The sequence below is a fragment of the Tympanuchus pallidicinctus genome, unplaced genomic scaffold (genome assembly GCF_026119805.1).
Source record: "Tympanuchus pallidicinctus isolate F22 unplaced genomic scaffold, pur_lepc_1.0 scaffold40, whole genome shotgun sequence".
Classification (NCBI taxonomy): Eukaryota; Metazoa; Chordata; class Aves; order Galliformes; family Phasianidae; genus Tympanuchus; species Tympanuchus pallidicinctus.
The window spans coordinates 1,054,080-1,067,662 of NW_026294759.1; the positions used below are offsets into that span (position 1 = coordinate 1,054,080).

At 42.4% G+C, this 13,583-nt stretch overlaps 1 protein-coding gene across 3 annotated transcripts in view; it reads right to left on the bottom strand.

The window, feature by feature from the left end:
• The window catches only part of LOC128089846 (alpha-2-macroglobulin-like), a 37,555-nt gene that overhangs the window by 5,494 nt on the left and 18,478 nt on the right, over nucleotides 1–13,583 (bottom strand). For all 3 annotated transcript variants that reach the window (XM_052701649.1, XM_052701648.1, XM_052701647.1), the window contains exons 13-27: nucleotides 12,338–12,401; nucleotides 10,964–11,106; nucleotides 10,468–10,617; nucleotides 10,098–10,268; nucleotides 9,300–9,399; nucleotides 7,756–7,882; nucleotides 7,258–7,486; nucleotides 6,858–6,984; nucleotides 6,106–6,227; nucleotides 4,398–4,449; nucleotides 3,530–3,613; nucleotides 2,918–3,094; nucleotides 2,343–2,427; nucleotides 1,035–1,191; nucleotides 646–720 (exon numbers count right to left, since the gene is read on the bottom strand). In XM_052701649.1, coding sequence (XP_052557609.1) covers nucleotides 646–720; nucleotides 1,035–1,191; nucleotides 2,343–2,427; nucleotides 2,918–3,094; nucleotides 3,530–3,613; nucleotides 4,398–4,449; nucleotides 6,106–6,227; nucleotides 6,858–6,984; nucleotides 7,258–7,486; nucleotides 7,756–7,882; nucleotides 9,300–9,399; nucleotides 10,098–10,268; nucleotides 10,468–10,617; nucleotides 10,964–11,106; nucleotides 12,338–12,401 — 1,863 coding nt within the window. The remainder of the gene's footprint in view (nucleotides 1–645; nucleotides 721–1,034; nucleotides 1,192–2,342; nucleotides 2,428–2,917; nucleotides 3,095–3,529; nucleotides 3,614–4,397; nucleotides 4,450–6,105; nucleotides 6,228–6,857; nucleotides 6,985–7,257; nucleotides 7,487–7,755; nucleotides 7,883–9,299; nucleotides 9,400–10,097; nucleotides 10,269–10,467; nucleotides 10,618–10,963; nucleotides 11,107–12,337; nucleotides 12,402–13,583) is intronic.

Below are 13,583 nucleotides of genomic sequence, written 5' to 3' on the forward strand. Positions count from 1 at the left end.
CGGTCCCTTTACAACCCTAGCAGACTGTCTGATATATATTGTACCGCTGTCTTTTCCTTTCCCTCCATGTCTGCTTCCTTATGTGACATATGAGTAACCAAAGAGTGTTCTTTATTCTGTACCTTTCTTTTCTCTGAAATATCTTGTTACAATGATTTTTGCAAGCAGTTCAGTGATTTTGCATTGAAAGTTTGAAGCAAGGTCCAATATTCTTCTGCCTATGGAAGTATTCACTGCCTGACGGTGCGTTGCATCAACACAGTAAGCCCATACAGGTCGTCTAACAGGCACGTACAATTCTGACACAAAAGGAGTTTTTCTTACGGATGTAAAAAACCTATCTGGGACATTTCTGAAATTTAAATGTTATTTAACTCACTATGAATCCACGGAGTACTCTTTAAAATGAGCAAAAGCAAGATACCCCAGAAATGAACTTAGGGGAAGATGAAGTGAAATGTTTGCATAAGAGACAGTATTGGACAGGGGAGGAAAGTGGAGAAAAAGCGTCAGTCCATCTTGGACTTGAAAAGAAAGAAAATATATCCAGATAGAATTTCTTCTTTCAAAATATAAAGGGGCCTAATTATCTATAGGAGGCTAGTGGGGCAGGCTAGTACCGTCTGTGACTCAGGTGACACATACAGTTACAGGCAGAGGAATCTCCAGCAGTGCAGTAGTGATGTAGGCTGTCAGCGTTACCTCATTGTTCACTCCACCCTGCAGGGAAACATAAAATTAGGTGCTTACTCCACACATCTTCTCAAAGTCATTTTTCTACCATTTCTATGGGTATACTTGATTCTGTATTGTAGCCCCTTAGCTCGTGTCCTCCCCACTGATGCTCATATTGTGCCGTTTATGGATTGCCTTGTTCTCCTTCTTGTCATGGCAGTCACACAAAACGGCCTCTGGCTTTTTAGTTCTTGCCATCGACATGGGAATTCCCCAAGGGCCTGTGTGCTCAAGAAGCTCAGCTGCAGCCATCTGATTTAGAGTCAAGTGCCAGCCTCACTAAGATCCAGCTATGCTACCTTCATGGCATTGTTCAGGAGCATCCCAGAGCTGCGGAAGCAGCCATTCTCCTTCTGATTTTGACTGAGCCAGATCAAAGCATCCTGGATGTGCTTTTCATCTATGAAGATGTAAGACCGGGCCTGGGCAAAGGACTTCAGGACAAAGGCTGTGAGCCTGTAAGGGAGACAGAACAGTGAGAGGGCTTGTGCAGGCCTGCTGTCCATGCCAGGTGACAGAGCATATGTGCACTTCACTTGTCTGGAAGAAGGAAAAGCGGCTTGGAGATCTGCAGGTCAATTAGTCAGACACGAAGTATGCCTTCACCACAAAGAATCTGCCAAAAAAAGAATCTGCTTCTTGCCTTGCTTTCTTTTCTGCCTCTTGGCCCATATAACCCTATGATCCTGCTGCATTGAGGCTACCCTTTTGAGGACTTCGGGTTGTTAATGTGTATCCAAATAAATGTCTTTGGAAAACGGTAGAGTATTGCATGCCGATTAGCTCAACATCTGTATGAGAGTAAGAATCAGAATAACAAGAAAGAATCAATCCACAGAAGCTTATGGTCTGCTGGCAGGACTCTCCCTCCAGATAGCCATGTCTCAGGGGCTCCCCAGAATTCCCCAGAGATGTCAGTAAAACTGTGGATAAAGTATAACACGCTAGAAGAGCTTTTACATAGCAGTTATGGGGAAAAAAGCTAAAAAACTAGGCATGTAGGGAGGCCAATTACTCCCAGGGCACAAGTACTGTTTCAGAGTCCAAAAGCAAGGTGATGAAATCATCCATTCTTACCCTTACCTAAAGCTGAAAATGCATGGTAATAACATGCTGGAGTAACTCAGAGCTTTGCAGTAAATCACACTGGCAACACACCCTCTCCTCCAGGCTGTCTTTTGTTTGGTAACAAACGCATTTGGAAGATAACCATACAGCACTGCTTTTGGATTATCGTCCTTTACGAAAATACCTTTCCCAGCAGTTCTCAGCAGATCCTACTCTGGAAGAGCTGCCACTGCAACTCTTCAGCTTTCTTCATTTGGGATGTGAAATCCCTTCTCCCTCCTTTCCCAGTTTGTTTTCGTCTCTCTTTCTCGTCCCTCATAGTCCTCGTAGCTGCAAGGTGGGAGGAGATGCTTCAGCTACATAACTGGCTGATGCAGCCTCTTTCCTCACTTAAGAGGCAGCACAGGGCCCACAGCAGCTCTGAAAAGTCCACTGGTCTACAACTACATTTCTTATTTACCATCAGGTGGTATTTGTCATAGCTGCGTAGCTGAGAAAGAGAGCATGTGGAAGAGGAGCAGATGACACTGAAATCTCACCAGGTGTTCCCCCGTTGGCCATAACGTGGTCCAAAGGTACTGTAAGAGCCATCTGGGTGCTTGTAGTTCATCTGCCTCTGATAACCTGCAGAGTTAAAAAAAAAAAAAAAAAGTTAAAGCCGTGTTCAGAGAATGTCTGCTGAGGAACGCAGGGGAGAAGAGAAAAGCAGCTTCATCAGCGACAGCAAAACAGAGAAACAGGTTAGTCCTATCCTAGCACATACAACCCCACCTCCATATACTGCTTATACTGCAAGAGATGCAGTATCCGCCTTTCTTCAGAAGGCGGGCAGGAGACACGTTAACAGCAATGGACAAGCCGCTGCAGCAGGTCACCTGGTATCGGTGCACTGCATTCCAGTTCTGTTAAGGAGCAGGGAAAAGTGGGTGAAATGACGAGGTTCTTGAATGCATAAGAAACAGAGAATAGGAAAAGGACATGGGAAAGACTTCCCTGGCATACAGAAGAGACCATCTGAGTAAGAGACAAGCTGTATCTGGTCAGCATTGACAGAAACAAGCCAGACAAGTTCTGAAAAAGTTCAGAGCAGAAGCAAAAGTCCCGTTCAACTCACCGCTCACTAAGTATCCAATGGCCTTGGATTTGACCTCCTCGCTCAGCTGTCCTGTCTTGTTCAGGTAGTCCAGGACATAGACGTTGGGTGCAAACAAGACCATGTTCTGTTCGCCACAACCAAATGGCATCTGGAGTAGCTGGTGCAGGTTCTGCATGGCGGTGCCCATGAGATCGCCTAAGGAACAGGGAATACAAGAGGGATATTAATGAAATTCAGCGTTAGCTGCCAAAATCAGAGGGATCTACAGAAAAACAGAAGGAGAAGATGGCAGAATATCTGGCAGAAATATCTGGCAGAAAAATCTGTATTGATAACAATCCTGGAATGACACACAGAGCACAACAACACTCCAAAAAAAGGAGGGTGATAAGTCAACGGATAGGTCACTAGCGGAGAAACCGGACAGAACGAGATGCAGAAAGAGCAACAAACAAAACAGAATTGAAAGGGAAAGCACTTGAGACAGAAGAGAGGAAAGGCAGGAACGAAGTGTGCTTGGAACCAGGAGAAGAATCTGTGTGAGAGCTAGGAGGCGAACACAGTCATGCAGATGGGCAGAAACAGCACGTTTCTGTCTCCCAGCAGATCCTTCCCAGGCCGATCACTCACCTAGCACTGAGAAATATGCTCTGCCTGAGTCTTGGACCACATTTGAGGGAAGCAACAGAGAAAACTTCTCTTCCACAGACTCTCCTGAGAGAAACAAGATGAAACAGCTTCAGTGTAGACCCAAGCTTAAAGGAAGGGGCAGGGCCTTCAGTGGAACATCAGAAAAGTTTCCTCTTCCCTTCATCCCTTGCTATACATAAAGATGTCTCTGGGCCCCAAGTGAAGGGTCCTGTTCTGATTATCTACAATCATACAAGCGTCTGAGTTGGAAGGGATCTTTAAAGGTCGTCCAGTCCAACTCCCCTGCAACAAACAGGGACACCTACAGCTCTATCAGGTCGCTCAGAGTCTGGTCTGGGCTGACCTTGAATGTCTCCAGGAACGGGGCGCACACCACATCTTTCTGGGCAGTCGTGCCATCATAGGAAGGCCACAGAGGGTTGGTCAGCCAGGACTCGTCCTTGGTGAAACTAGGAGTACTACAAGTACTACTAAAATGTACTAGAAATAATTGTTGCAAGCTATATAATGAAAAATGAATTCACATAAAAAAAATGCAAGTGGTACAAGCACAAACTTCGCCGTTTGTATATTTTACAAACTACAGAACTCATTCGCTAGCCATTCATGTAAGACTCTCCCAGCAACATCTGGCGTGAATAAGTTTTGAAGAAGTTTGAATAACATGGCAGGTTACTCAGAGAACGACATCTTGTCTCATTGCCCCTTATCACCACTTGTAGAATGATATTTGTAAAATATCAGCCAACCTGGAAAGCGGTAGAGGCAGCGCTGTCTTCTTCCTCCAGGCATGTCCCACTCATCACCCACACAGAAACAAATGGTGGGCAGGGAGGGAGGGCCTTACCTTTCAAACAGAGCACAGAGTTCCGAACAGTTTCCTTCTCAACTCCTTCAGGCTTGGGTGGAATGAAAGAAAACAAGAGAGGTGAGAAATCATCGAGCATACAGACAGAGGGATGCCTAACAAGGAAAGAGGAACAAGTAAGTGAAAAGTGAACGAACAGGAGAAGGAGAGGCAGTGACAAACACTCCCTGTAATATAGAGAAAGGACTCTGAAATATCAATCCAAGTAAAACAGTCATAATCCTAAATTATTGGAAAGAACAGGAAAAGGAGAGCAACAACACTGCAGGACCATCACGAGGGTGACCTGCACTACTGTATGCAGTGAGGCTCCTGCATCCTTGTAACAAAAGGGCTGCGCATTACAGCGAGTGCTTTTGTTAGCAGAAGTTCACAGCACCTCTAGAGGGCCGCTCAGAAGCCGTCTGCAGGGCTATTGATCATAAGTTGCAGACACTTGAGGAAAAAGACCTGTTGAGAATAGAAAGGGGAAATGGGCCCGATGGTATGTGGTGATGCACTTGATGCAACACAGGCAAGTGGCACGAGAGGCTGTTTCACGAGAAAAGAACATCAGGCACCGCTGTCAAGTTACAGCACTCGGCATAATAATCCGTGGGGTCTGCTCCAAAAGTAACGCCTCCTATTTTATAATGTCAGGATGTTGGTGGTATGGCAGGAGAGGCTGAATTTTCCCATCAGTATTCCATTACATTTTGCTGCCATGCAACACATGACTACGGACAAGCAATGTGAAAAATGACATCTGACATGGAAGTCATGGCATACGAAGAAATGGTGTGCATCTGAACAGAAAAAATCGCACCCACTGACATTCATTGGTGCCTGCAGAACATTTACGGAGACCAAGCCACCCACCGCCTCACTGTGCTAACATGTCAGCAAGATTTCTTGAAGCGTGGAATGCAGGCAAGATTTTTGTAAGTGCTGCATGCACTTAATTGCTGGCAAAAAAGCACAGCTACTGGTGGCGACTATGTTGAAAAACAGTATTTTGTAGGTGAGCATTTGCTCTATCAGGCTGTGCTACTGTTCTTTTGTGCCTGTTGTAGTTTCCACGAAATTAACCTGGAGGCATTCATTGTGGAACAATCCACGTAGCATTTTCCTATAACAAACTGTACAGAACTAACTGCCACATCATGTTTCATTCCATACCACCTAGTATCAGCCGTGGAAAACAGATAAGCTGTAAAACTGTAACACGTTCTCACGGACTGTTTTAATGTGTAGAGTTTGGGAGGGGGACCTTTATACAGGCATCTAACTCCCACAGGTACTTTGAATTCCCCACCTTCACCCTGGTGCCAGACCAAAGGCGTGTAACACGCAGCATAACAGGCAGTTTGCTTGGCTACTCGACTAGCAGAGAGACAGCACGTGCTGACGGGCAGACCTACTGGGTAAAGCTGTAAAGACAGCATCCTGAAATAGGAGGTAACATGAAGCAGATATAGGGAAGGGTGAATTGGACTAGGAGTCTTTTTACGGTAGAGGATGGGGAAGTTTTAAAATAGAGAATAGAAGGAGATGCACTGCACAGCTGTTAACCTGCAGACTTTGTGCATTCTAGTCAAGTATAATGGAAGACCACGGTATCACTGGCACCGTGTGCTCATCACCCCGAGCTCTGTTAAATGTGTCTAGCTTGTGAGTCACTGCAGCCTGCTGCCCACAGCCCGCATACCTCCACCAGCAGCTGCCTGATGACCGTGTCCTTCCGCCCTTTCTCAGGGGTCTCCACTATGGTGTTTCCGCATGGCTGCTGGTTCTGCAGGGCCTCAGTGCTCACCAAGAACTCCACCAGCCCTGGAGGAAACAAATCAGTCAGTCCTGCCTAGCGGCACCATGCAGCAGGAGTTGCTGCCATTCCTGGGAGTTTTCAGCCTAGAGGCCCGTCGCAGATGGGGCCAGCTTCTTTCCCGTGGAAGCTTAGCTATTCACATCAGCATGAATCCTGGAGCAGCTGAGCTGCACTGCCATTGAAAGGTGACTCTGTTTTGGTGCTTTTATTCACCAGAACTTAAGAGCACCATAGTGGTGCCAAAGCTGTTCAGCAGTCTGCTACTCTGCATGCACACCGTGACTGCTACCACAACATGCAGCAACAGCAAAAGCAAATTTTTTTTTTTGTGAGGGTCTCATAGGGCAATTGTCTAATTTCTGGGAGGGATGGGGCTGACAAAATGTCCTTGCCAGCCAGCCAGCAATGCCTATAGCTTCAGAAGATGTTGCCCAGGGGCAGTAAGATTTGATGATGTTTCTTTTAGTGCTAGACACGGCCGTGGAGTCTACCAGGCTTTACGTCCCGCATAACCTCAGATGACACACACAGCTGCAGTATTTTCCAGGAAACTGTTGCTCTAACTTCAGATAGCAAAATGGGAGAACAGCACAGAGAATTCCTTCCTGCAGCTTTCAGCATTCTTTGACTTTTACCTAGAGATTTGGGAGTCACCAGCCAAGCCACTGTTTTCCTCCCGTTCTCACAGAGACAATGAGAGTCTTCCTCCTTTTCCACCGCAGTAGCCAGAAACTGAGTAGACTGAGCCAGAATCACCCTGACCTGCCATTTGTAGAGAGGTGTAATCAAGGAATGGTCTTGAGAGAAAGGGAGAAGACAGAGAGCTAGGAAAAATTAGCAATGTCTATTTCTTCTGCAGCAAAGGAGCAGGAAGCTGGAGTTGTACGCGGGCATTTCAAGCACGTCGAAGGTGTAACGTAAGAATTTCAGGGAGGAAGCGGCCCAAGGCTACTCAGAGATAAGAAAGAAGGCTAGGTGTAGGCAAAGAGCATACAAGCAGGTACAGGTATGGAGAAGGATTTCAGTCTTCCTTACTCTGATGCAGGCTGTCAGGTAGTTGAAAACAGTGGCTTTCAGCGTGAAGGCCTCACCACGCACTACAGAGTAAGGTAGGGTGAGCTCTACAAAGAAAGGCTGGAAGGCTCTGAGGGACACTGTTGGTGACAGGCCAAAGCCTGTGTCTGGGGACATGCAGAACGCACTGGCTTTCCATTCAGTGATGGTGTCAGGGATGGTCACATCTACTTCAGCATTTCCCTCAGAGCTGGTAGGGAGAGAGAGCAGGGTTTCAGTCATATTCTGGAGATCATCTATTTTTTTCCCTCAGCCTAATGAACAGCAACTACTCACAGCAAATTCCTGTCCAGTTAGTACATGGGCACTGTGTTTTGCAGATCTTCCCAAAACATTCTGTACTTACCATTCTTGAGCAATCCCTCTATCTACTAAAATATTCGCTCACCAAAATATTGACACTTTTACAGAAGCTTAACTATCTTCTGAAGTTTTGCCCCAGTTCCCATAAACACTTACTTCACTGAAAATACGTCCCAAATCCATGTCTCAGGGAAGTACTTCCGGATGGTCTCCACAGGACTGCCAGCATCCATCTGTTTTAACATTGCATAGTCTGAATCATCAAGGAGTTGTGAGGCACTGACTAAAAAAATTTGTTACAGGAAAAGATAAGTCAAACTCCATTCTAATCAAGGAGGATACAATGCTTTCAGTTAGTGGTTATTCTTTAATAGAATTATAACATTGAAAGAACAACTTGAATAATTTGATCATGGGAAGACTCACAGATTCAAACTCTGAGCTGCCTCTTTGTTGGAACTGAATACAGCATTCCCTGTACTACATTCTTATCCTCACATCAACTGCTCATTGGAAACAAATGTATTGTTCTTTTGTCATTTCAATATTTCGTGTTTTCTAAAGCTTCTTCTCTTACAGGGGTTGATCATTCCAATTCCACTGCCAGCAAATCCAGGAACACCAATTGTTGTAACAATGGCTACTGAGGGTACTTTTCTGTTGCACTAAAGAGGTCAAATGTGGAACTCACTGCCTCCAGATATTATGGTTGCATATAGCTTAATAAATTTCATTTAGCGGATTGTATTTATACATGGCCAGAAACTGCAGTTACACTTATCCTTCCAGAGTTCCAGAGTAGGGAGACCAATTATGACATTGTTTCACAGTGATGTGCCTTATGAAAAGCTTTCCATCAGTCTTTGAAGTCTCTACACCCTTTCATAGTGCACAGTAGTCTCAGGCCATGTTCTGAAGACAGATCTGGCATTTCAAAACAGAAGATCAGATCTGTTATGACTAGGAGCTTCCTCAAGACTAAAGGCTATTGTTTGTAATATTAGCTGAGCTACTGTACCACAAAAATAAGTAAATAAATAAATAAAAATCTCACAACCTAGTTATTTAGGAAAAAATGGAAAAAATCAGTCATTTAGGAAAAAAAGTAATGTTTTTTTTCTGTCTTTACAGTCACTGATGCTGCAAAGAAGTGAAATGACCTACACAGACTCTTTAAATTATATGAATGGGAACAGAACAGAGTTTTCCCATCCTCAGCTCAACACATCAGCCCACAAATTCATATCACCTTCTCATCACCTTGGCCTACTTGTGCCATAGTTATTTCCCTAGTAATTGCTGGAATGTAACTACCTTGAAGTAGAGACTGTCACTGTTTAGGTTGCTATAGGTAAACCCTGATTTGGTGGAATAAAGCCTACTCTTCATGCTTGGCAGTCTATCCAATATAGATAGATGGTCTTAGCATCTACAGGATCCTTGCTGTAGAGCTTGGCATGTGATTCACTGAGCACACAGTGTTAACCAGATATTTCTTTTTAGGTGAAGATAAGGTGTATCAGTTTCATATTTCAGGACTGAATCCAGAAGGAAGTGATACTGAATTAGGCTGACATATCTTAGTACAATGTTTGATTGTTCTAGTGTAATTAGTATTCAAAGAAGTAGAGGCGAAGAAAGGAGCATGATGGTAAATTTTAGGTAGTTGTGTGGAGATAAAATGAAGCAGGTCTTCTTACTAGAACCACTGTAACTCCTTTCCATCATATGTGCTGTGTAATGCTGGCAGACTTCAGGTTTATGGATCTTGTTGCTAGTGAAGACTTTTAAGCCTATTAGCTGTTAAACAAAAAAGAAAGAACAATAAAAAAGCAAATAAGCTTTTGAAATTAAGCTATTTTTAATATGCCAAGCATAGATGTATCTGGAATTGGTCAGAACAGTAAAGGCTTGTATATAAATGCTAAGTAGACTGGTTCAACCCACATTATTGAAGCTTTATCATGATATATTCATCCCAAGGCTAAATCCTGACATGATTAGATGAAAAGCTTTGAAGACCATAGTCTACCTCGGGGACATCTGTCTTGGTGAAAATGATGTGTGAAAAGCATTGAATTGAAAGTACGCAAAAAAATTACAAGCAGGACTCTCTAGATTTTTTTTTTTTAATGGGTTATTACAGTAACCAGAACTTTATTAAACCACTATCTACACCAAACAGAGAACTTGCATGACTGAGAAAGGGATTTCTGGTATTAGGCCAGTACTCATGACTGTTTCCCTATTTGAGCCTATTCACCAGCTTCTGCCCTAGCACTGAGGAGACCCCTCAAGGTTTTAATGGCTCAGAGGAGCACTTAGGTACCAGCAATGGGCTATACAGAGGCAGGGACTGGGCCTGGCTGTTGCCTTGCATACACAGATTAGCAAGCTCACAGCAAACTTCATTCAAAAAGACCTTCAAGATGGGGAAGAAAAGGAAAGGATGCTGTATTCTAAAAAGAAATAAAGAAAAATCAAATTCTGGTGCTTACTTTGAGAATTTCATAAACATCACCTTCACCATCAGGAGAAATGGGTACATAGGTGAATCCATTCAGTAATATGTTGTCAAGTGACACACAGGGGTTTACATCTTCTTCTTCCAAGTAGTAGTCCTTGAAGCTATAGCCCCGGAGTTCCTTGAGTGGGAGAAGGTTATACACCTTGGAAAATACAAACAACCAGGTAAAAACGTGGCAAGTTAGCCCTCACAGGGACACAGAAACTAACAGTCCAGTGATAGAACACGGCTACTAAAACCAGTTATGGTGAATGCCATACATGGCCTTGTATCTATCCTGGTGTTAATAAGTACCTAGTTAATTTTTTTATTACTTATTACTAGAAACAGCAAAGACTTACGGAGCTGGGAGAGAGTTCATCTTCAGGCTTCATAAGGAGGACGCTCCTGTCCACAGCACGGAGGGCACACAGGGACCTTGGTGAAGAATGGAGTTTCAGGCTTGTGTTGGAGGCAGGAAGTTCTTCCTTGGGTACAAAACTCAAGTTCACCTGCAACACCAGGAGTTAAAGTAGCCAGTTTTCCAGATGCTGTTACACGCTCTTAGGTACTGAAGTATCTAGCTTTGTGAATTGAGTTCTGCTAGTGCTCTACAACTCTTCTAATGTATTCAGCTTTTACTGTGTGATTCATAATGACTAGCAGTTATCTTTGTTATTATGTTTTCCTTCATTTTTGTAGTTATGGCTTTGTAACCTATTCTGAATATAAGTTACTAAACCTCAGTCAGTGTCTGATGAGACAATTTCATGAACCCATTGTGAATTCTGCCTCCATGATGGTATTAATAACTGAACATATGGCCATGAAGAAACAGAAACGCTGATTTTTACTTACTTTATTGAAAAGGCAACTTTCAACCCGGAATTCTCCTGTACTAGCAATGACTTCTCCACTGGGTGAAGTGGTATACACAAGCATTTGTGCCAGGGGAGCAATTGTCACATCAACAGGTAAGATCAACTGGAATATCCCATAAGCTGAAAGAAAGAAGAAATATTAAGCTATATAACAAGATGTTCCAGCCTATATATTTGTCTTCTTGATATAAAGAAGTTCACAACTTTAGTTAGGAGAGGCATGAAGTCTGTATGACTGAAGTCCATGCTTATTGCTGAAGACATCTGCATTCAGTTGTGATAGTGATTACGTAATAGCCAAATTAGATGTTTGGTGGGTCTCAACATGCCCTCTGGATCCTCTCATCCTCTCCAGCTATCATCTGGCATTACCTCCTAATGTTCCTAGCCCCTTTATTCCTCAAGCTCTAACATCTTCTGCAGTCTACAAAACAATAGATGACCAAAAAAGAACATACATAGAAATTAGGGAGAGTTGTAGCATGCAGTAGCAGTCAAGGCTGCAGTATGATTGAAAGAAAAACTCCTCAAAGTTACTCCTAAGCTAATATTTACCTGAACACCAAACTTTTACCCCAGCTACTGTGGGAAGTGCTCCTTTATGTTGAAAGGATCTTTCTAGGTGGGCCTGAGTTTTATTTCACAGTTTGTATGAAGGTGATAGAAAGTCTCTTGGTATGAGTCAGGGTGTTAGTTTAGTTACTACAACTAGTGGGGAAGCAGAGTTTTCTAACACCCTCTCACAACATCATGTCTTGTAGCAACCAAGATCTTTTAGTTCTGCATACAGTTTATTCTCACTATGGTGCAAATCCTCATAAACTTCCAAAATGGTTTCCCTGGTCTCATTGTCAAAAGACTTTTAAAGATGCAACACAGACAGTCTCAATCACTCAAATGTGTAATCCATGGACATTTATGTATACAGAATTACATACCTTGGTTGGAACATACATGTATACATGCTTTCACAATTATAAGAGAGAAATAACATCCTCAAAGATAAATTAAAAAGAGAGACAGAAGGAAAAAGAGACATCTTCCAACTCACCTGTGAACCTTACAACACTGACAAGTACTCACAATCAGAATTGTTTACATCGGTCAGCAGGAAAGCATTGAGAAAAAAAATTGTGTGTATTTTCAGTTATATCTTCTAAAATATTTTGGTCAAAAGCATAGCAACAGAAAGAATTTAGACAAAACAAAACCAATTCAAACTACTTAATCTAAGAAGAATTTAATTTCACAATGTTCTTCAGTTTTTTAAAATGTTTGAACTGAAATAATTTCTCTATATCCTCCTATCCTCGTCTCACAGTAGATGCTAAAAATCCATATTTCTACTCACCATTTCCAGGATCCACAGTCAGATCATAGGTGTCTGCTAACATAATACTGCCCTTGGCCATCACCTATGTAACAGAGAAAGATTTCCATAATCACTGCTGGTGGTGATGAAGGGAAGAAAAATGAATGTTCACTGGGTAAGCTGTAGGATATGTGAATACGAATAGTAGTAACTGGGAGCGAAGAAGACATTAAGCAAGAATCAGACTCAAATTTGCGAAGTTTTTTAAGCCAGAAATGTTCGCTCCTTGAAAGACCAGTGTTTCCTCATTAGTCAGATCCAGTTTCCCTTTTGTACACATTACATGTATATTTCAAGTTAAAATGCACTTTGCCTCTGAACTCACAAAGGTTTGTGGGTTGATGTGCACTTTTCTAACATTTTTGAACAGACTGATGACCAAAGATTGTCCTCACTTTACTCTCATTTGCTTTGTGAAACACAATAGAGAAAAAATGAATCAGAATTATTTTCATAACTCACACAGAGTTTGAATAGAAGAACACAGGCTGTAAACAACAAGTACTTGAATAAAGTACCTGAAGCCAGACTTAAAACATTCTGAATGCTGCCTGCAATTTTCTCATTTCAAGGAATACTTTCCTTTCTACAACCCCAAATGCTCTTTATACAATTACTTCACACTCCTATACTCTATGGGAGATATCTGTGTCATAATACTGCATATTATAATACTGCATATTACTGCATAATACTGCATAATAATGCTATGACACTGTATTTTAATTTCAAGGTGTGGCTATAAAATGTAAGTTTCCTGACTGCTTACCTGCTCCAATTAAGATAATCTTTCCCAAGCTACTAGGATAAACAGGAATCCTATGTTTCAATTTATGGTTAACAGTCTTGACATATCACATGGATATGTCTACCACAGTTTTCTATTCCCTTTCTGTTTTTTTATGTCTATTCCCCTGATTTCTTCTAGATCTGCGTAGCTAGAAGAAAACTCATCTCTTCTGTTAGTATCACTAAATGAAATAGCCAGGAAAAAAAATTAGGGGGAAAGAAATACTATCTGAGTGTTCACTTGATTCTTTCTCTTTTCCCAAGCACAAGTCATGGACCATTGTTCAGTCACAGCTGAATTAGTTTATCTTCTCTGCCCTCAATACAGGCATATTACAATTTGTTCCATTGGCCTTGATATCCTGAACTTTCCATCACTGATTGATCTACGGAAAAAAAAAAAAAAAAAAAAAAAAAGACTCTAAATTTATCAAGC